This window comes from Lytechinus pictus, chromosome 11, assembly GCF_037042905.1.
Source record: "Lytechinus pictus isolate F3 Inbred chromosome 11, Lp3.0, whole genome shotgun sequence".
Lineage (NCBI taxonomy): Eukaryota > Metazoa > Echinodermata > Echinoidea > Temnopleuroida > Toxopneustidae > Lytechinus > Lytechinus pictus.
Genome location: NC_087255.1, coordinates 33706202 through 33730991, shown reverse-complemented (window position 1 = coordinate 33730991; position 24790 = coordinate 33706202). Strand labels below are relative to the sequence as shown.

General features: G+C 35.7%; 2 protein-coding genes across 3 annotated transcripts; both read right to left on the bottom strand.

Annotated features, from left to right (window-relative positions):
* Positions 1-325: 325 nt before the first annotated feature.
* On the bottom strand, positions 326-12506 carry LOC129271697 (uncharacterized). 2 transcript variants are annotated; one of them, XM_064106399.1, is made up of 2 exons: positions 12261-12506; positions 326-2581 (listed from the first exon to the last, which is right to left on the bottom strand). In XM_064106399.1, the coding sequence occupies exon 2, from the start codon at positions 2446-2448 to the stop codon at positions 1312-1314; it is 1137 nt and encodes a 378-aa protein (XP_063962469.1). In that variant the 5' UTR covers positions 2449-2581; positions 12261-12506; the 3' UTR covers positions 326-1311. The 2 variants fall into 2 exon arrangements, with proteins under 2 accessions (XP_063962469.1, XP_054764950.2); XM_054908975.2 differs by lacking the exon at positions 12261-12506 and adding an exon at positions 8034-8577.
* Positions 12507-13259: 753 nt separating this feature from the next.
* On the bottom strand, positions 13260-24678 carry LOC129271239 (UDP-glucuronosyltransferase 2B33-like). The gene is made up of 5 exons (XM_054908622.2): positions 24309-24678; positions 21172-22084; positions 20530-20752; positions 17656-17875; positions 13260-16961 (listed from the first exon to the last, which is right to left on the bottom strand). The coding sequence occupies exons 2-5, from the start codon at positions 22030-22032 to the stop codon at positions 16667-16669; spliced, it is 1599 nt and encodes a 532-aa protein (XP_054764597.2). The 5' UTR covers positions 22033-22084; positions 24309-24678; the 3' UTR covers positions 13260-16666.
* Between the last annotated feature and the right edge of the window lie 112 nt (positions 24679-24790).

Here is a 24790-nt window from a genome sequence, read left to right as displayed (position 1 = left end):
AGATATTCCGGAACTCTTGAATGAATTTTACATTGTTTAGCTGGTTTAGTCTTATTCGATTTATCAAGATTTATATAATGTTGAGCCGCCACTCTATCTGTTAATATTAAGTTAATATATTTGGAAGTATGTGACATATTCATTCAAACAAAAATGTGAATACAGTCGCATTTCGAGCGAAAGGTATTAATTCGATTAAGGTGGATTTTCATCATGTCATCATATTTATAAATATCATAAGTTTGCAGACGTACTTGTTTTGAGCAAGTAAAAAATTGTGAACTTGAGAAACGGTTATATATGAAAAAGAAAAAAAAACAAGTAATTCTATTTTTTTTTGTCAGGATCCCGACTACAATTTATTGCTATGTTAAATCACAAAATACATGTACATCCACTGAAATGTTTCATATCAACTTCATTACATTAGGTTAGGAAGTAGACGTTCACGTAATGTACACGATGGAGTAATAAACTGGAATTATTATTGCCGACAATATTGGAAGGATTTTTCCGAAACTTAAAGTGGAAGTCCAAACCAACAATATTTTTGTTTCCGAACACATAGATAAATCAAACTAGCTTAATGATGAAACTTTCATCAATATTAGATGCAAAATAGGAGAGCTAAGATATTTCTAAGTTTTTTCTTCCTGGTGGGTGTTTCATTAAGCTGTTCGTAAGATACGAATGACTTTACGCACGACTGGTGATCCTTTCTTGTGCTATGTGATATCCCTATATGATAGATTTATGACCTAAGAACAAGTTCCAGTCGTGCGTAAAGTTGTGGGTAACTTTAGAAACAGCTTTATGAAACACCCCTGGTCAAAATGTGTATATGGAAACCGATGACGTCACCAACTTACTATTTCCTTTATATTTTGTATACAACATAATTATATTCTAAAAGGTTTTTTTTTTAATGTAAACAAACGAAGGTTGTTTCTTCCCTGAACATGAATGTGGATTGTCTGTGTTGTAACCAATCATGATTTGATATCCAAATATGCAATGTACATGTTGTACAATTCATGCAATGAAATTCAATAGAAAGTGAGTGACATGGTCTACCGTCTCATTTTTGTTTTTCAAAGCTTTTTATATCCGATTTTTTTAATGACATTTTCAGCATTACGCTTGTTAGATTTTTCTCTTTTTATTTCAAATAAATTTCTGTTAGGGTAGACTTCTATTGGGTAACTTCCATTTTAAGAGATGATTTGAATACTGTCGGCCGATTGTCTATTGAAATTATTGGTCCTGGCCCGTTGGTATATTTTCCCATGAATCAAATGTTTGTTAATTATTCTATGCGAATACATCTTCATTTGATCCCTTTCCATCTGATTGACAACGTAAGTATCTGCACGCTTTTAATCGTTTAAATTCCTCTTCTAAATTGACTGTAACATGTCTGCCTTTGGTTGCACTTTCGATAGTTAAATCACTCAGTCTAAACGATCTAGAATTGTCTTTATTAACTCGTCTAGAAGATCCTGACATTGGGTCAATTTTGACTAGGATTGGGTTGATATTCTGGTTTGTTAAGCTGCTTGATGGTGGTGATGTTGATAAGCTGAAGGGCTTCCGCCATTTAGGGATATTGGGAACACCTTTACCGTTGTTCGCACGATTTAGAAGGGGACTTCCGTACGGTGAGTTGGGGGCGCTATTGTTGCTCGGTTGGTAGATTTCTCGACTCTCCCGCTGAGGACTGGTATGAGCAGATTTGCTACGATTTATGGGCAGGCAAACTGGATTGTCTTTGTTCTGTTGGGTTCGTGACAAGGGCGATAAGCCACGAGATCCATTCTTCCACATTGATGGTTCAAGATCCAAGGATGTCTTTTGTCCTCTTTTGCTTTCATCTTTTCTTGATAACCTTTCTTTAATACCTCCTTCGTGCTTCATACTCTGTCTAGCTCTTCGTCGTACACTTGGTGAAGTATTACATATCATATAAGAATCAGAACGAACTGAAATATTATCATCACAGGCCTCGACCTCTAATTGTTCACTTTTTGCCTTAAAACGGTTCCGTTTCTTCGGTTCCAAAGTGACGAGTGTACCAGCATTGCTTAGTGATGTCCAGCTCTTTGTGTTATCATCATCAGATGTACCCGCCCCACTATCATCATCCCAGCAGTTTGATCGAGTTTTCCTATGACTATGGTCATTTTCTGAGCATTTCAGAAGCTGGATAACGGGCAGAGTGAGTTTATTTTCGGTGAAGTTACTGTCCTCTTCCATCCGATGTAAGTCGTTAAGACTTTTCTGAAACTCATTTGAGCATGGTGCTAGTGTGTTGATACCACTGAATGACACCCGAGCACGAGGGGGCAAGCTTGATGATCGTGATGAATCTCCAGTCATTAAATCATCATGAGAAAACATACGATGATGTCTGGTGACAGTGGTTATTGGCAATGGACTAGGGGGTCGCATTGTCGATTTGTTATTTCAAATGACAGCTAGCTAGGTGAAGATCTCTTCCACTGTCCGGTTGTTTTGATTCCCGATCAGATTATCGTTTTGGTTTCCTTATCCTAAACCATTAGAACTTGAGGTGATTGGTTTCCTGGAATTAGAAAAAAAAAATGGCAGATAGTAATAAAGGTGGCTTTCTCATTATTGAATGCATTTCAAAAACTTAAACCACTGTCATTTAAACAATATGGCAAATTGGAGACTTGTAAACATATCTGAAACATGGTGATGCTTGACATTACCATAGAAAAAGTATGATAACGGTAATGGTTTATTAAAAAAAAATAAGTAGCAGCCAAAGGCTGAATTACAGAATCTTTTACAAATAATAATATATACATGATACTGTTATAGGTTCAATAATTACACAATGCTTAACAAATCAAAATAGTTATACGATCCCTATAAACAAACTTGCCTAGATGAATGAGTGCGTACGTTTAATGCATTATTTGAAGAAGAAAGGTATAGACACATAAAAAAAGGACAATTCATTTAAAACACACACGCCATGTCCATCAACTTAAACTACGAAACGGGCATTAGAGCAGGAACGATTTGGTTTAGCAGAAGTGACAATGGAGGGGGAGTAGAGAAAAAAAAACAGGAAAATAAGGTATGGAAAAGAGAGAGAGCAAAGGAGTGGAGGAAAGTTGAGTTGAAAGTTGGGAAGATAGGAAGTAAACTCGAGGAGGTAGAAATGGGAAGTTTTAAGGCTGCAAAGTTTAGGTAAGAATTAAAGAAATGCAAATGTAGAATAATTGAGTAAACATCATAAAAGATTATCCATGTCCAAAAACATTATGTTTACACAGGTACATATTTGAATCTGGTTATTGCACATTAAAAAGCGTGAAAAGGTAGTGGTAGAATCTGCAACAATCGGGAAAGACAGATGAGGGAGCGGAGAGTGAGACAGGTCAGGCGGACAGAGAGGGGCTTGGTTGTGGTTCAAAATAAGGGGAAAGGATACAGAGATGAGGATAACAATTAAAACACAACCAGTTTGAAGAAGAAAAAAAAGTGACTTAAAAATTAAGAATTATCAAACGGATCAGTAAGATATTAAAGTTGGTGGAGTACAGCAAGACTGCATAATATGTCGACTTAACCCAAGACATCTTTTGTGTGCATAAGTAACGAAAACTGTTTACATTAATTTTTGAACAATGATAAATTATGAGTTTGAAATAACTTAGATCATGAAAACATGAACAAGTATTTTGTAATGAGATATTACAATGAAGTAAACTACACGTAGTTCATTTCGATAATTTACAAAATACGCTATACCTATTTTATACAAAATGGTAACTCTTTTTAACCAACCAATAAGTACCGTAATTGGGACTATAAACTGGGTTGATGTTTCAAGTAATGTTACATGCTAATAATACAAGTTATACAACAGCAGAAAATCATTGATATTAAATAGCTACCTACATGTACGATTTACTTCAACACTGTAGATGTGGAGTGGTAAGTCATTATTGGCAATATCGATTAAGTATGGGATGGGACTGTTGCAAAACCTTTGGTCATATACTGTTCTCTTGTGTTAGAGATTCGTAATGTTCTGGTGTTCTTAAGAGGGGTATAAGGGAAGATACCCTCTCATTTCAGATCAGTCTTTTAGCAAAAGTCAAACACAGTTCCTTTCTTCTGTCTGCCAAACATTTGGAAATTTGAAAGATTATTGTTTTAGTCTGAATTCTTTGGTAGAGTTAATTAGATACATACTAGAAGAGGAGAAATTTTGAACCCTTAATATGCAACCCCGTTAGCTTTTAGGGTGCAGAGTGTACCTTTCAGGAGAGGTACAAATTACTTCTGGTTGGACCCAAAACAATCATTCACCATAAAAGGTACAAAGTTGCACCATTCAGACGCAAACTGACATTCCTAGGTGCAGACAAGAAGGGTACATAACATTGTTTCCATCTTTTCACTTATAAAATGTGCTTTCTATTAACGTGTTTACGCGCTGCATCTGTTTGCGGTACAGAACCGAGAGCCGAGGTAGAATCGGCTCTCGTGTTATCTTGCATCGCGTTTACACGCTGTCACAACTCGCGGTGCAGAATCGGCTCGCGTGGCAAAAACACAAAACACATCAGTGGATTCTATCTGCGCATATTTTACGCCATGCGCATTGACGTCACAATAAGTGAACAGCTGAGCAATCAACTAATTGCCGGTGCAGAATCTGCTTCGTGTTTACACGTAGAAAAATTGAAGCTGATTATGCATCGGCTCTCGGTTCTGCACCGCGAGCCGATGCAGCATGTAAACACGGTGCATTAACGGTGTAAATTCCAAGTGTTTTCTTAGTTTAACGCAAAAATATGCCATAAATAATATAAGTCATCATCGTTTGTAAGACTCTCGTGATAAGAACAAAAGGAAAGTATTTATGATCCAAGTCCTTTGGAAGCGCATAGAGACATTATTCATAATCGTGATATGCGCTATACAAGAACTGTTTATTATTATTATTATTATTATTATTATGATGTCTTCCATATAAACCTAGACCAGCAAATGCCCATTGTAATCGAAAAAAATGGCTGGTGCTAATTGATGACCATTCCCTCTTTTCACCTAATAATTGGTATCCCTTTCAAAGTAAAGAAAGGTGAAATTATAATTGAACAACTTTCTTAAAAACTTTCCTTATGAAAGTGGTCAACAATTATAACTTGAAATGTTTATGTTTGCATTTTTTTCTTCCAAGCAGGTGCTTTCTATCGTTCGTCATATTATGTGGCTTAGGCAAATTTTTAGGAGTTTGAGATGCTAGAGACCCCTACCCTTAAAATCATTAAGATGTTTAGCTACTATTCAAAACTTTTCAACATATTGATTTTGATCTAATTCCCATGAATAAAAATGAAAATTAACATTTAGTTATCCTTTCATGTTATGATGATAGATGTTATCTTCTAAGAATTGGGGAAAATCTAACATTGCCTCGCAATTATATCTACTGCCAGTGGCGTAACTACGGGGGGGCATGGGGGGGCACGTGCCCCCCCAATCGGCTGGCCAAAAAAAAAAAAAAAAAAAAAAAAAAAACGGGGAAAAGGAGAAAAAGAGGGAGAAAGGGAAAGAAACGTAGTGGGAAATAAGAAATTATTGTTCATTATAATGTTATATTATGATTATGTTTTGTTATATTACTTTAAAAAATTCATAACTTTATGAAACATAATTTGCTCAGGGCCTATGTCTTCATTGTTTCTGGCGCTCGCATCGTCTGTTTAACGAGATATATAATCCCGTTGTACTAAAACCTCCCGTTTTCAAGTCAATATACACCAAATATATTTCCTCGCACTTCGAATTATTATTGTTTTATGTAGTTACATATGCTTCTTTTTCATGACTACTTAAAGTGGTTGCCCCATTTTAAGGGCTTAATATAAAACACTTCCTGTCCGTGCTTACGATCGCATTACTGGATAGCTGAGATATGTCTGCTCTTCATGAATTCCTAAAATCAGTCCTTACAATGTAACTTTTTTTAATCTGAAAATCAAACATTTTCAGCTTGCGCTTCGCGCTCGCATCATTTGGTTAGCGAAATACGCATGGTCTTCGTGAATTCCTACAAACAAGCCTTAGAAATCCCCTCTTCAGTTCTGAATTAAGTAAATTTCCAACTCGCGCTTCGCGCTCGCAATATTTGATTAGTGAGATGCGTATAATAATCATGATTACAATGACTACAAAAAGTGCTTCATGTGTTTAGATGTAATTCTAGTAACATCAGCATGCACTTGGCACTCGCATTAGATGACTATGGTGAGAGATGTGTACTCTTAATGGATTCCTTAAAAAAATAGCCCTTAAAATAGCCCTGTTCAGGGTCAAAATATACAAAAATTTCAGCTCGCGCTTCGCGCTCGCATCATTTGGTTAGTGAAATATGTATGGTCTTCGTGAATTCCAACAAACAAATCTTAGAATGCTTCTCTTAAGGTCTGAATTTCCTAAATTTTCAGCTCGCGCTCGCAATATTTGATTAGTGAGATGCGTATGATAATCATGATTACAACGACTACAAAAAGTGCCTCATGTGTTTAGATGTAATTCTAACAAAATCAGCATACGCAAGCTTGGCACTCGCATTAGATGATTATGGTGAGACATGTATATACTGTTTGTTTAGCAAGACAGGTATGTATCATGATTACAAAAATTTGCTTATAATGTCCCTTTTTATTTCTGAATATCAAAAAATTTCAGCTCGCGCTTCGCGCTCGCATTATATGATGAGTGAGATACATATCCGCTTTAATGGCACTGTCCTTAAAATGTCACTATTACTTATAGGTCAGTATACCTGGCAACTAAGCGCGCTTCGCGTGCTCATTAAGTGACTCAAATTTTTGTTGGTGCCCCCCAATGCCGTGACCCACGGTACGCCACTGTCTACTGCATAATTCATGAAAAAGATCTCAGCTTGAATCCGATGACTGGGGAAAGTAAAGATATAAGCTTGAATCCGATGACTGGCGTCCGATTATTAAGCCTGTACAAAAGCGTAAAATATTTATTTCTATCAACACAATAATCTACAACACCAATAGCAAAGGGGTATAGACAGATTACATAATCTTAGACAAGTGTCTCTTTCCATTCACTTTCTTTAAAATGTGAATCAATATACATAATCGATTAAAGTTTATCTTGTCATGCTTCTTGGAGGGACATTCAGTTGTGCCTTGCAGATGAAAACAAAGACAGGTACATTTCTCATACGTAAATTTAGAGTACAGAATAATAAATTATGATTTTCTGATTTCGTCTTCTTTATTTTACGATTTATTTCCCTTTCAAGATGAGGAGGAACACTTATCGACCCCTGGACTTTCCTGCTTTGTCCATAATTGCATCAAGTTGTTGATGTTTATTCTGACGCAAATATTGATTGAATTTTGGTTGTTTCCCATTCTAAAACTGTTTTATGAAAACTCATAACGAAAAGTTTTGCAACCAATTGCAAAATTGAAACAACAATCCTTGTTTATGAGGACCTACTTGCATGCAGGCCTCTTGAACAGAATGTGCTTGCAACTATCATTAATAATGGTCTTTGAACATGTTGAAATGAAAAATAGAAATATTAGTTTGAGAAACAATCTTTTGGTCATGAATATCGCATTATCATTGTATTCACAATAAACTAAAAATGACAATCGGTGGCTACTAAAGTAATGGCCATTTGTGGTATTCAGTGTTGTTTACATATACCATTTATAAGAACATGTAGAACGCAATATCAAAATAATTGTTCCATTATTGTAAAATGTGAAGACAGCTATATCAGCGCAGTGTATATCCAACTTGTTAAATTTGTACATCATTTCAATACTTTTCTAAATGAAAATTTCATCATATCTACCTTAAAACATGATAGAAAACGATTGTCAAATACGAGATATTGCAGATCCATTCTTTTGCTTTGGAATATAGGCCTATATTCTATAATAGCAATCATACAGCGCGATGCAAACACAATACAAATTTAAGTAACTTACGTCAAAACTTTGCATTTATGCTCCGGCTTATGTATCTTGCATGACAATTGTCACATACTAAATGCCACTATGAAAGCTAAGTCATTCCTTCCTGTCCAAGTGTGTAAAACGTACAAAGAAAACGAAAGTTTCTTGAAGGAATTATTTTCTTGGTTGTGACTGGTACAAATCGTAAGTGGCGGAGTGAACGCCAAAACGCGGCGCCTCCTATAAAGGTTTTATACCAATCGATATGAAACACACCAATGCACAGGGTCGAGGACATCATGTCGGTACACATTCATATGCGATTTAGTACCGACTCGAAGAAAGTGGTTTCTGCCTGTAGTCCATTGTCCTTCGATCTTTATTTGCCCTCGAATGACGTATAGCCAGAATGAACGTCAATATCAGACTATTGCATCATCAAGGCGTTTCCAAAAAAAAGATGATTGCAAATAGTTTGAATCAGTTTATTCTCTGTCTATATACAACCCTGTACCACATGCACGCATCAATTTGAGTTTAGCAAGTGGCCATGCCTTCTTGGTTCCACCCAAGCCTCCCTTCCTTAGTGAGAAAGACAACACTTTCCGACTAGGTTAAAACTGGGAAATTACCCTTTCTAAGAGAGGTTTCAATAAACGAATTCAATTATGATTATATTGTCATGAATTCTAGAGATAGTAGGCCTTTTTATTTCTCTTTAGCTATATGACTTAATTAGTCATGTATGTCTTATTTTGTTATTTGGTTTGTTTCTTGTTTTACTTGCTATGTGTTATGATGCGCAGTTGAGTATATCCATACACAGATTGTGCAATATCATTATTATCATTATCATTATTCATCATTGTTATTATTATTATCATTATTATTTATCATTATTGATATTATTATTATTAGTATGGTAGTAGTATCATTATTATTATCGTTAATAACTTATTATTATTATCATAATCATCATCATCATCCATCTCACTGGTTTAAGTGAATATACCGTATTGGTAAATGTTGGTGCCACTCTACCTTAATTAAAATGCATTAATAATAACTTGTCAGTAGACTTTCGCTCTGGACCCGATTGACCATTAATCATGTTAATCATTATTCGTTGTAAGTTTTGATGAACACCAAGTTGTCAAAAATAGTGTAGAACTGTTATTTTGACATTTGGTTTTCTTTAAAAGTTTAGTTATTTACAGTTCTAGTTTGGTATTTAGTTCAGCTTTGTTTACATTCTTGATACTTCTGTTGTCGTCCATTTCCATTTGATTTTCAACCTGCTTCTCTTGTCATTCTTTTCCTATTCAGATGTGTTCATTTATTACATTCCCACATTCTTTTTTTCATTATTTCTTTTTCATTTATTTTATTTCGAAACGGACACGTACATCAGCCAAAGGCTGTTCTTCAGAACGTCCGTGTACAATAAAAACATAATTTATTGTATGTATATACAATTAAGAAATGCAAAATAATACAATTCAATGTACAAGTAAAACATCTATATTACAAAAAAAGAGAAAGTATTCATAAAAGAACCAAAAACAAGACACACACACAAAAGGGGGTGACACCACTCATGTGTCCAATTTAAAGCTGTCAAAACTAGTTATTTTTCATAAGGAGGTAATTCTGGTTTCCCTATATATTGAAGACTTATCTTCCTATAGTTGGTTTTCACTTCTGGTAATTTGATTTTTAAGGATGCAGATTTTAATTATGTAGTTAATATCACTTAAACTGAATTGGCTACAAGTACTCTCTGGCAGCATACCATGTGTTATTTTATACATTGCTTGTAGTGTACGTATATATTCAACCTTTCTACCAATCTTTTGATTTCATTACGTATAATATCAGATGAATACATCCAGTGAGTCCACATCTAAAACACAACGAAGGGTTCTATTCTGAAGCTTTTGAATATTTTCCCTTTCCCTAAGTTCCCCCAAATTACATCACAGTAATCAAATTTTCTTTGTATCAAACTCTTATAAAATATATATGCTGTTTGTTTTGTTATGAATGGCCGGATTCTTTGAGTAGGTACAGATTTTTAGTAACGTCTTGTTTCCGTTTTTTTATTTCTTTAAACATTCCAATAATGCAATCATCCCAACATGTTATTCCTCTCCATCCATTATCTCTGGATATTTTTATGAATCAGACTCTACCATCATATTAGTTCGATTCTTCCATTCTCTTTAATTTTATTGGTTGATTTTACTTTATTTGAATATATGAAGAGTTTAGTTGCAAACGGGGTTAGGTCCACTTTGAACCATTCCGAGAAAAACCATGCTTTTATTTTCACTTATTGCAATATTCTTATGAGAAACTAAATTGTCATGATGTACTACCCTATCATGTGAACATAAATTGGGTATAAAATAAATCTACCTGTCTTCAATTTTTTTATATATATTTTTAAAAAAATTATCATTGTGGACCTAACCCCTTTTGCAAGTAAACTAAAATGAATCCAATCTCTTTTTATTAAAAAGTGATTTTTCTTTGCCACTTTCATTCACGTTTTCATTTAAATTTCAAATTGTCTTTGGTATCATCAGAGTGACTGAAAATTTAGAGGTTTAGAGACAGAAAACAATAAAATTCATGAAAAATTGACCTAACCCCTTTTGACCAATGAGTTCTTCAGAAGAGTTTAGTTGCAAAAGGGGTTAGGTCCACTCCAAGAAAATCATTTTTTTAATTCTCCAATAATGCAATATTCTTATGCGAAAACTGAATTTTCATGATACCCTACCATGAGAACATAAAATTGGGTATAAGATCAATCTACCTGTCTTCATATTTTTTAAGATATTCTTTTCCAAAAATAATCTGTGTGGACCTAACCCCTTTTGCAACTAAACTGAAATGGACCTAACCTCTTTTGAAAAAAAAGTGATTTTTCTTTGCCATTTTAGTTCACTTTGTAATAGAAATTTCAACTTTTCTTTGGTATCATCTTATAGATCTACTAAAAATCTATACATTAAGAGATAAAAATCAAATTTGATGAAAAATTGACCTAACGCCTTTGCAAGTGAGCTCTTCATATGTAAATCATTATGTGATCCCAAGTTAAACTAAGGCAAATCAACCCTTCCAATAAAAAACAGTGCACTACCAGACTTCATTGAGTTCAGTTGTGTTCTTGAGTTAAATGTAGTTCTTCTCTCCGTGTACTGATTGATGCATGATTGAGATTGTGTTGCCTCTCTTCTTCTCTTGAATATTAGTTCCCATAGACTTTATTTTTTTCAAACCCCACAGTAGTATGACCTTTTTTCGACGAATAATACAAACAAAATTAACGCCATTTATGTTTGGTAAGTATGCAGATTTTAATAGCTTAATTATTAGCAGCTAACAGATCAAAAATATTTCTTATATATATATATATATATATATATATATATATATATATATATATATATATATATTTGTGTATTTATGGAGATTTACGGCGCAGTTGGTGTCTACTTACTCTGAGCATGGACCTATGAAGAGATGGACATTCATCGCTTAGATAATGAATTCACTAACAGGTGACGGTAATTGTCATCTGAATAACATTCTCTTCATAGTACTAGTCTTCTTTGGTCCTATGATCGTCACCGTGAGAAGGGACTGAATTAGTTCGTGATTGGACATTTATATTTCACAAATTATATGCGCAGTTGATAGAAAATCAATGAAATAATGGATAATCGATGTGCAGTTTTTGTTTACCTTTGTTAATCTTAGTTCCATGTGTTTTATTTGGGGAAATGTCTGCATATTTTAATATAGAGGCAATATTGTGATTGATTGTTTACCATTTAAAATTCAATTTTCCCAAGTTTCTCCATAATATTCCAGATATACGTGGCACATAACATGTGTAGACCGTGTATCTTTCAATGTTATTGAGGTCCTTATGTGTGAGCGGTAGTAAGCGGATCGAATAATATCATATTTTATATCATAAAAATCGTCTGCTTCTCAAGTTTGCTGATCCATATATGAAGCATATTGACTGAAAGGCACATACTGAAACAGGGGATCAGCCAACAAAAATCAAGACCGGGAAACTGTTCCGTCTTTGAGTGATCAGATACCCTTGGTAGTCATGGTAATTGCTATTGTTACAACACCTGTATGATCTCATTAAGATGCGCATAACCAGGTGACGGTGACTATCATTGGGTCAAAGAAATGCTCGCGTTAATCGTCCATCTTTTCATAGGTCCATGCTCTGAGTGATCCTTAATTTGCTCTAGATAGTTAAAGCACCCAGCATATCGACGTCACAAAAACACAGTCATGATAGAAGTTAGATCGCCTTTGTCTGAGACATGAATGATAACGGTCAGGAATATATACCACAACTTTTTAAGAATGTTTGCAGCTACGCCTTTTTTTCAGTGACCAGTAAGCAAGAATGATCATTGTCTACAATCGCAATGTGTACATTCTAACTTAGCATATATTTGCTGAAAGAACGATTAAGTGTCACACCCTGACACAAATTGGCATGAACAGACTATAGGGTAGTCTTGTTTCAGACAAAGAGACCATGGATATAATTGCATCGCTACCGCGGCTCTTGATTATTCTATTTGGATATATATATATATGTTGATTGCAAAAACTAGTATAAGGATACTAATAATTTATTACATGATTTTCCAACACTCACTGGCGGATCCGGGGGGCACAAATGCCGTTGAAACAGAAGTGTGCCCCCGCCCCCCCCCCCCCCCCTCTTTCGAAAGTGAAGACCTTTTCTTTTTTGCTTGTCAAATTTTTTTTATGGGACAAAATATTCTTGATTTTGGGTTGAAAACCTTTTTTTTTTGCTTGTCAATTTTTTCCTCGATAAAACGTGCCCCCACCTTTTTGGAAAATCCTGGATCCGCCCCTGCCAACGCTCATATCAGATCGCGAAGCCTAGATGGCGTACAATTGTTGATTCATTCTTGGATGCGTCCGATTTGTAGTGTAGTGTAGATATTTATTAATCAACACTGTATTACATGCCTATCAGGCCTTACATAAGCCTATTTTTTCTGAGCAATCGTACAACTATCACAATTAAATAATGGTTAATTGCTTAACGACTGGACATCAAGCTACGCCAACGTTGCAGTAGGACATGCACACGATCATGTGGTTATTTGTACAGAGAGCCATGAAAGTATTCTATAACATGTTTAATGAGTAAACAAACAAGCAGTCTTTTCACAGAAAGGTCCAGACTATTGTATTTTAATCAACAATTCGCTGATGACGTATACACGGGCTAATTAACATGTATTATAAATGGCTTCTAAGAATTGGCGTATTGCAGGAGATAGGTGCCTTAACTTGTATGTTTCCGTCGTGATATTAAACACTGAAAATCAAGGTTATTCAAACAAATTGAGGTATACAAACGTTTTACAGTTATGAGGAAATCAGTCTGTACCTTTCTCAAAATACTACATGCAAGGTTAGTAAACTTTTCCCTGAACCAATAGCGATCACTTCCCAAAAAAAAACGAGGAAAGAGACAACTCGAAATCAAAGCTAACAAAATGTTGGTTTAAAACCAGCATATAAACCATTTAAAGTAAATTGTTTCGCAAAAAAATGAGAATAGTCCCTTTCCAATAGCCACATCTAGGCATACACATGGAGGAGGGAAAGAAAAAGGCACTAACTCTCATCAAAGAGTTCAGCGATTCTTTGTATCATAATAGAACAAATACCAATGATTCCGTTACCAATGTAAATTTGATTTACTTCATGGTGAAAAGTTCGAAATTGATTTTTGTGGGAAAGTTAGTCGACAATCTTTATTCAATCTTGCCGTGATATGCATTATAAATAAAACCTTCCCTGTTTTTGTGAGAGGTAAAGTTTTGTGATTATGTGAATGTTTGTCCATATTAATGGTTTCTTTTTAAAGGGATGGTCCGGGCTGAAAATATTTATATCTAAATAAATAGAGTAAAATTAACAAAGCAAAATGCTGAAAAATCTATCAAAATCGGATAACAAAATAACGTAGTTATTGAATTTTAAAGTTTATCAATATTTTGTGAATCGTCATGATAATTCATTAAGTGGCTGATGATGTCATATTCCCACTTTCCTTTTTCTTATGTAATTACATGAAATCATTATTGTTTCATTGTTCCATAAATGTATCTCCATTATGATGAAATAAGTTGAGGCAATCAACATCTAATGCACTTAATCTGTTGCCAATCCAATTGTTTTAGTTCTTGGTAGAAAATGTTTGAATAAACCTGATTTCATATAATAAAATGCAAAAGAAAAGTGAAGATATGACATCATCAGCCCACCTAATAAATATTTAAGAAGACGTGCCTAGAACTGTTTCACCAAAATAATGCAAATCTTTAAAATTTAATAACTTTTTTATTTGTTATCCGATTTTGATCAGATTTTCAGCATTTTGCCTTCTGAATATTACTCTAATAATTGATATATAAATATTTCCAGCCTGGAAAATCCCTTAAGGGTTTTTAATAGCCATCATACTCTAAATTATTACTATATCGAATGAAGCATTTAAAACATTACTTTCCTACAGGAACTTTTCTTATTTCACTTCCAAGTTCTTATCTTATCATTTCTACAGTCTTGCTACCGGTATTTCAAAAATAATAATAATAAACATATATAAAGCGCTTAAAACGCATCGTTTCTAAGCGCTAGATACATAGACAAAATAAGTACAAGTACATGTCAGTGAAATACAAAATAAAATATAACAAATATAACATTTAGGTGACTTCACACTCACTAGGCCAGGATTCAGTGTGACGACTGTCTGTATTATGACTTAAAGGGAAAAAAAGTAAAATTTAAAGCGGGGAAAATTAAGTAGAAAAGGGGAGATTGAAATAAAGAATAAATATTTTTAGAAGGACGTCATTTTCAGGTCATCAAAACGCCCTATATAGGTACCTCCCCTGTTTGCCCTTTAGTCGTATTAATACATTCCCCTTAACCCTGGTTACAAGTTTCGTCGTTTATTTTTTTATCTAAATTTGATGAATTTGATCATTTTTCTTTTCACAGATTACTACTGCTGCTATATTCTTTTAAAATAATATACATTAAACCTGACAAATGATTGAATATATTTAAGTTGCATGATTGCTTGAACATGTGATTTGATTTTTTATCACATCCGTCGCATCTGGTCATGATAATTTGTGAGTTCTTATATATCTTTTTCCTTGTCTGTCAGATATTGAAAATTCAAGCCCCCACCCGATCCCACTCTCTCTCTGATCTCTCGATCTCTCTCTTTCACACACACACACCCATACTCATCTCACACCCCACACACACACTTTCTCTCAATTAGCCTCTCTCTAAACATTTAATGTCATGTAATTGTGTTGTACATTGTGTTGATATTTTTTAATGCATTTTAGACTGTTCAAATTATTATAAAGCTTCATAAAATAAAAAAAAAATGATTTTAAGCCTTGTGATCAAACAAGATAAAGGTTTTTTTTTTTATTAAATTACTTTAGAGATGGTAGTAACACTAAACATGTACCAAAAACAAAGTAATTCACTACATAACGAGTTATTTCAGAATGTCAAAATACTTTTGCTTTGTTTCATCATTCATTTTTTTAAATCTCGTTTGCCTCCATTTCAGAACGAAATGAAGAGATCAATCATGGTACAAACCGTGATTCAATAATAAAAAAGGCATTTTCTTGGAACTACTTTTAAGCAAAGCAAAATATATTCGATGCTCATTAGAACCGTTGATTCAATTTCATAATTCACTTTCAGTGGCTATTTCATGACTTTCTAGAATACTAACCCTGCCATAATTGGATATAGCGAGCATGAAAACCTTGATTGTGATTGGTTGCTGAGCCATTTCCCATAGTAATGGCAACGTTACCAAAGTGGTTACTCTTTATAAACGGGCTCCAGTCTCTTAGTCGGGCTGTTCCATGGCCCTGAGAAATAGGGGTGCAATTGTTTTTTCATTGGGGGTGCTGTGTGTATATTTCTGCATAGGCAGCACCCCCTGGAAATTTGGAAAGTGTGACAAAATGGAGAAATGTAACAAAACTGACCTACATTTTGTATATTAATTTTTTTTTTATTATTATTTTTCTTTTTGCTCGTCTAATTTCTCTTAACCAAAATAACCTTCCTTTATGGAGTGACCCCCCCCCCCTTTTTTTTTGTGTGTTTGTGTTTTATTAAAAAAATCACTCCCAGTGTCCTGGTCTGTTACACTGTTACTTATAACTCTGCCGGGGTTGGGCATTGCAAGGGGCATGTGACCCGACCGTCACTTTCAGGGATACAATAAAGGCGATATATACAATCAACACAGAATATTACCTAATTATTAAAAAGTATTATTAATTGCTGCACCTTCAGACGTAATGCATTAAAGTTATTTTTAATCCTTAAAAATATATCACTACTTTTGGCATGTTTTGTCATTAGGCCTGTAGGACATAGTTTTGGGGGGAATAAATGTATAATGATTGGATCATTTCTGGATTGTATGCGTTGTGGATAGGTCAGAGTTATAGACCTTCTCGCTGAACATGCAAACATTTCATAAAACTGGTAAATCTTAGGAATATGCCTGCCTATATACGCTACTCATCTTTCCTTGCATTTACATGTCGATATTTCCTCCACACATTGCTTATTGATTTTATCGTTATTTTTAAAACGAAAATGAAAACGATAAATATTATAGAAAGGCACAAGGTGAGAAAACCAATAACGTCGACCAGATGGTATTGGTACCAGGGCAATTCTCCCGCTATAGATTTAAGATGAGTGCCGCCATGTTGGATCACGTGCTCAACCCAGAAAGCTGCTTTCTCAACGGGCCTCATCGTGCGATGTCTGTACATGGAAGATATCCTTGCTGCGTTCTCTTTGTAACTAAATTGAAGAAGATATTAATTTAGATAAGATTATAATTATCTATAGAGTTATAAGATCATGGCTCTTTTAATTCATGAGGTAGAAGATGATCACGTATACAGTTTATTGTGAGACGTTATTACTTACAGAAACCCAGTTATCATGGTTATAGGGACAAAAATTTATCAATTTCGAATAATAATCGTCATCTCTATCGTTATCTCACCCGCCCAATATCCCATTGAAAAAGAGAGGGGAAACGACAGGTATGTTTAGACGCTTTTTAATCAACAGACTGCTTTTGTAAATCTTTTATATCAATTTCCGTTTTACTTTTGATTGTATACATACAGCAACGGAAAATCATATCTATAAAAAGATCACTAGGCTAATAATCAGAATCATGTGAATTATTTCAAACGAATAAAAAGAAAGGTTGATGTACTGGTGGATCCAGGGGGCACAGCCGTCCCATGCCCCCCCCCCCCCCTTGAGAAGCCAAATTAAAATTTGTAATGTAAAAATTGCATGAAAACAAGTGTGCCCCCCCCCCCTTTGAAAATTTTTCGGGGACGAAATATTAATTTTTGCATTAAAAACTTTTTTTGGGTCAAATTGTCCCCCCCCCCCTTTTGGAAAATCATGGGTCCATTATTATTTTGTTTAACACATGACTAACCTGTTGCACTCCCTATTTGTTTTCATGAGTTACCTTGTATTATCTAACACTGTTCTGACTGCCTCTTCGATCTTGTCAGCGTTGAGAGTGTGGTAATCGAGATTCGTTCCCATTCCGTGGTGAATAATCCTTGAAGCGATGTCGTGCTGATCCTCGAGTAGGGGGATGACCACGCACGGTACACCATGATGAACGACTTCATAGAACCCGTTGTTTCCTCCTTGAAAGATGATTAGCTTTGTCTTGTTGTGACCTGGAATGTACAATTCAATATCAAAATCTTAAAAATCGCTTCATTCGCCACTGATAATGCTACATGACTGGAACCAGCTTTATAGGGCAGGGAATCACAGCTATAGCTATATAATCATAATAATGATAATAATGTCCGTTTATATAGCGCTGCTACTTTGTGCATATACTCATATTATTACCCCGGCCGTAGCTGATTCGCCATATTGACGCTAAATCGTCGCGGAATAAACCCTACGGGGTATCCATTCACCTCACCTGGGTCGAGTGCAGCACAATGTGGGTAAATTTCTTGCTGAAGGAAAACACGCCATGGCTGGGATTCGAACCACGTCCCTCTGATTGAAAGACGAGAGTCGTAACCACTAGACCACGACGCAAAGGCGGATACAGGGGAAAGGCCGAGGGACCCCCCCCCCTATTGAAGGAGGAAGAAAAGTAAAAGGGGGAAAGAGAGAAAAAAAGAGGGAAAAGAGAGAAGAAAAAGGAAGGGGAAAAATAAGAGGGAGACGAGTGAATAAAATAAGAGTAGGGAAAGAATTGGAAAATAATATTAAAAAACTGTCATGCCATTATACAAAATTTTCGCTCGCACTTCGCGCTCGCATTGCCTGTTAGGTATAGTATCTTGCTCAATATGGAGCTTAAGATCAAGTTTTGAAGTCAATATGCACCACATATGTCAGCTCGGCAATCAATCTTTCATCATTTTGTTTGATTTACAAATTGATTTTTAAAAGTGCTCTGTAAACTTTTATGGTCTTAATGTTTACATTTTTGCTCGCGCAGCGCGCTCGCAAAATTTGATTTGCCAGGTACCTATTATTTTTGTGTATTCCATAAAGTTCTCAAAATATCTCTATTCATGGCAGATTGTGAAAACATTTCAGCTAGCGCTGCACACTCTCATTTTGAATGGTGAGTCATGGATATCTCATAACATCAATTACCATCTCAATTTTAATTTATAACAAATTTCTTAAAATCCCCATTTCATGACAATTTATTAAAAAAAATCGGCTCGCGATTGCCCTCGCATTAATTGTTAAAAATAATAATCATGCACCCTATTCATAATTACAAAGTGCTTGAAATGTCCAGTTTTCAGGTCATAATATTAATAGCTTTCGCGCTCTCATTAGGCTCAGATTAATAAATAAGATATCAATTCAAGGACGATTTAAAAAACCGACAATTTTCATCTTGCGCTTAAAAGGAGAAATAGGAAGGTAGTCATCATTCATATGATGACAGAATATCCTCAAAATGTCCCGGTCCTATGTCAAAACTCAAAGTAATAATGATGAAAAATATCAACTCTTTATTAAGTGCGATCCATATCCAACTCACAATTTTCCTATAAAATGCTTGAAATACAGAGATTGAGCTTCGCATCAAATGTTTAGTTATAATTACATGTGCCTATCCTGTTCACAATTACAAAAAGTGCTTAGACTTTCCATTCTTCGTGCTCCCAGAAATTGTTTAGTTGCATGCATATCTTGTTCAGGATGGTTTATTTCCAGTTTGTTTAATGCCAATTTGCCCAATTGCCAACTCGTCTACTTTCATCTGGTCTACCATCAGTTCGTCTACTCACCACATGGTTTACTTTCATTTAGTCTAATACCATTTCCTTTAATGACCAGTCAGTCCAATAGCCATTTAGTCCATATACCATTTGGTCTAATTGGACTAAAGTATTAATTGTGCAAAATTAATGAAAATGAAATGGATATAAGACAAACTGCTTATTAGACTAAATGGTCATAGACGAAATGGTGATTAGAGTTTTAGACGAAGTGATCATTGGACCAAATGTTTATTGGACCAAATGGTTGTTAGACGGAATGGCATTAGACTAAATGAAAGTAGACGATGTGGTGAGTGGACGAGTTGGCAGTAGACGAATTGGTAATACACAAACATTGCCCAAAATGTTCAAATTTTAGGACAAAACACATAAAATTTAAAAAAAATTATCTCGCGCTTCGCGCTCGCACTATTTGAATAAGGCTTATAAGATTATTATATATGTATGTTGAATTATAAGAATAAAGCTAAGTGACTATTAGGACTACCCCTTCAATGAAACAAATAAAAATCAACTTCGAGAGGCCGATCGAGGGAAATATGGCTTAAAATAATTCCGCCCCCCCCCCCTATTGGCGAGGGCTAGATCCGCCCCTGACGACGCCCCCATATATTAGAAGTTTGTCAATGAGGCAGCTACTATAAGGTAACAGGGCGACCAGCAGCCATTCACAGCCAATGTCTCCACGGGCGTTACAATAATGGCAAAGTTTCCATAATTGTAAGTGGTTTATGTGTGAGGCAAGTGGATGGTCAGAAATGTTGACAGGGCCTCAATTCAGCAAAAAACTCATATAAATTTCGTACATAACTAAACCTTCTCTTTGCGACCACCCCAAACACACCCACACACATCCCCCCCCCCCCCCTCTCTCTCTCTTTCTCTCTCTCTCTTCTAGTTTCCAGATAAGAAAAAAAAACATTAGTCTGACATGCCTCTGTAATCATGGTAATGCAAAAGTTACCTTTCAAACGAGTAATGAAATTTCAATAGTCTTGTCATTTTTAAAAACTATTTGCATTTATCATTTTTCTTGAAACAATTTTTCACCACAGTCTTACCAAGTAGGTCATTCTGTGGCATCCACGTCATCGGTTTGAACTTGGATTGGTTGATATCTTCGGAGAAAGTACGACTAGTCTTCCATACCACCTTTTGAGGTAGTCGTGAGAATGCCGTTATAAACTCTTTAATGAGCTCCTCCTTCATGTAGGTTGCGTAAGAACCCATGGTAAAGATGATAATACCATCTTCACCAGAGCTTTGGACAAACTCCTCAAGGTTCTAGAAAATGTGGTAGGAAGTAATTATGTCTCATTGAACGAAAACGTACAATGATATTTACTATCTTGGTACCATATCTGACAGATTATATAATAGATTTGTGGATAAGTGTATATTAAGGCAAGATCGACAAACACTATGTGTCAGGTTTCAGAATTAGGATTGTATGCTCAAGTTTATGAAATTAAGCAAAATTAATCTTCTTTTTTTTTGATCGGTTAATCACACACGCAAAACACGAGATGCGTTCTAACGTTAGAATCACTTAATGGCATTTCCAAACTGAATCATTATTAAAGAAAATGTTGTGGAAACCTTAATACAATCATCATAGAGGACAATGAAAATTACAGTATTATCAACATCTTTAAAGAGAGTCGAAAGACTTGACAGTTGAAGAATAAAGCAAATTTTCATACTTGTTCAAGCGGCTTGGCAGTTTTGGTTGTGACGCCACCGACCGGAATGACATTCGGCGCGATGGGAAAGGGAAACTCGACGGCAAAATCCATGTTGACAAGAAGTAAGTCCGCCTTGTTGAAAATATCAATGGGAGATAAATGTGGAGATATGTTCCGCAAAGCCATGTAATCTTGAGTGCTCTTCATCCTCATGGTGAGAAAAGAAGGAAAGACTTTTACCCGTACAACATTGCGAAGACGCTGCCAGAACGTCATCCGTAGCGGGAAACTACTCGAGTAGGACGGTCGTATGGCAACGTTCACAGGAGAACCTAAAGCATCAGCGAGATGTTCTTCAAGATGAGTTGGAAAGAAGAAGATGAAGGGCTTCTTGAGTATTACTGGTAGAAGATTCGGGCATCCAAAGACGGGATCAATGATTAGAATGTCTAAGCTGGCTTCGGTTAGGCTTTTAATGAAATTATCATCTTGCAGCATATCGTCACAGTCATTTAACCAATATTCTTGTAGCGCCTCTTTATTCTTTCTGAACTCTCCGAGAAAATCACCAGAGACAGCGGCTCGGGCTACAAAGTCTATCTTTTCTTTGAGTTTCCCCTCTGAAGGGGTGCGCTTTGTTCTGATAAAGTTGAAGAGTTTTGAGTATCTGTCATCGTTTGGTACTGATGTTACTTCACCGCTTATGATGGCGGTGACGTTGTGGCCACGCCCTACCAACTCCTCGCCAATAGCAGCTATTGAACTGAAGTGACTGCCTACTCCTGGCCCGCCATAGAAAGCTATATTTGCCGAATTCACTTTGTCAAATATGAACAGCAATGAGATGAGAATGTACCACATATCCACCCCAAGATTCATTTTATTATCTGCTGTAATCACGAATGTTTGATTTCCTTGATTGTCCGGCTACCTATTATCACGGGGAAATTCACAAGAAAAAAAATGCGATTATGGCAATAAACACAGAGGAATATTTTTTCTTTAATAAATGATGTATCAACAAAATTACTAAAACTTTTCCTCCTCCTCACTGCCCCACCCCATTCCATATTAATACTAAAAAAAGGCACTTTGGTTACAAATCAAGTCCTTTTTGTTAAATGTTCAATTCCATAATACTTGAAACCAAATCGGGGTTGTCATATGGATGCTTATTATGATACAATAACATTTTTTCTTCCATCAGGAACATCAAATTGAACCTTTACCTTTGTAAACAGCAATTCGCAGTTTGAATATAGTCTGAATATAGTTATTACATGGTTAGCTTGCTTAAAATCCTTCTGAGCTTTTAATTATCTCGTTGCTTTACACATTCAAAACCAGATAATTCAAACAATTGTAATAATACACTGCATGGGTAATCCACTTGTAAAATAGAAACACCCTTTCATATGTTCACAAGAGTAGTTTCGGAGGAGAATTAACCCTCTGCTTAGGGCACATGACTGTATAACCTGAAAAGCCTCCAGGTTGTGGGTTCAAGCTCCGGCCGAATCATACCAAAAAGATATATAAAGACTCGGTCCCACTGGCCGACGGACACAAAACGTACTCATAACGGAGAGAACGGACAAGCAAAATTTCGAGGTAGCTCCATCCGCTCCAGACAATGGACTAATGGGCGAACAATGAAATGACAGTGGACAGATGCTTGGTACAAGTTATCCAACGGATTGCAAGATTATTTTCCGTTTTACATCGTCTCTTCATCCGTAAGTGCAGTGGGACCAAGCCTTAAACTAGGAACGTGCTGCATACGCGCTTTTTGACAGGTGCTCAGCTTTTGGAATTAATATAATTGCTGGGCCCGACCTCATTCAAACCCTTATAGAGCAGTTTCAAGACTGAATTAAGGGGCTATAGCCTGGACAATAGGTCAGATAATGAAACATGGAACATGAGTTTGGTTTCAACGGTTTCCTATACAAACCATCAAATTTGAAGCCAGTTCGTAGTTCCTTTCTGCGCATGATCAAAAGATTCTACGCATGATCAGAGGAAGGTCATTTGTACTAAAGTGACATGGTGGTTTAAAATCTAATGAGATAAGCACCAACTTTGATGTCTTGATTATTCATATATTCTTTTGAATGTGGTTTTCATTTACATCCACAAAAAGCAACAATGCGTCCACGAACTACTGGTATTTCACAGTTTGCCAAGTACATTGTGCAACATGCTATGATATGCATTCAAAGTAGGAATGCAACAAGTACCTTCATAAAGTGTTCATTGGTGTGCTATTCTAGTCACCTGATCTATTCAATTTCTTCATCCTGCTATGTAAGGCAAGCTTAGGTAATATCTTGCTTTGAAATCTGCCTTTCATAATGAAAGAAACGAAAGGTCATTTGACCAAAATTGTCCATGAAGAACTACGAACTGGTCTATACTGAGCGCTCAGTTACGTTTTGAAAATACACGAAGATAAAAAAAAAATCTATAAAAATCAAATCATGCGAGCGCGCAGCGCGAGCTGAAAATGTTAATATTCACATTGTGAAAAGGACATTTTTCAGAACACTTTTTTAAACATTAATTTTGTAAATCAAACAAAATAATAAAAGCTCGATGTCCGAGAATTGTTCTGTATATTGACTTCAAAACTTTAATTTATATTTTAAGCTCCATATCAGCCAATTGAGCAAGATAATATCTCATCGAACAGGCAATGTGAGCACGAAGCGTGAGCAAAAAAAAATTTAAAGTGCCATGATAATTTTTGTTTTTGTTTTTTCCAAGTCTTCCCATCTCCTAATTTTATTCACTCTTCCTCATATTTTTCTCCTCTCTTTTCCCGTCTTGTTCCCCCCCCCCCTTTATTTTTTGTTTTGCTCCGTCATTACAGACCACAAATAGTGAGAGGGATATTTGATATTGTGCCCCCCCCCCCCTTTCCAAAAGTGGGGAGACGCCCCCCCCCCCCCCCCGGGATTTCCGTCCATGGATAGGGGTAATGTAGCCCAGTACTATTATGGTAGATCGTCTTTTTTATGTTAATGCCAGAACATGTCAAGGAAACTCTCGCACAGTCCTATTTACACTTGAAACTAGTATATTATGAAGTATCAAGTTTGAAGCATAGCAATAAAATAGGCTGATACAACCATACTTCACACTATATTACTTACAGCTTATTAGGAAATCCTCCTATCAATTCAATTTTCGTCCATTCAACGTGAAGCAGCTAGCACACAATGAGCAACCATTGACAGGCAAATCGGAGGCGGAAACGGAGCTCTGCTATACGAAGAAATGCATGCATGTGTCTTACCTCTATTCACAGATGGGGGTGCGTTTGACGAATACTGGGGATGGGGATCGATTATTCAGATAATAAGAACAACTGGAGAGATCACTCAACTTCTTTCAACTCATTCATGTCATTACAATAGCTTTTCTTCGTCCCTAGCAAACAAAAACCGAACGTAGTCTTGTATTTCCAGTCCATTCCCGATGTAGCATAAGCTATTGGTTTATGAGCCTGGTTAAAATATTGGCAATTAGTACATGGATATCTGGATATGGTAAGTAGATAGTAAGGTGTAGGATAAAAGAGGGGTTTGGGTAAAAAAACACGTATAAACCTATAAGTGCTTGCGTACTACGGGGA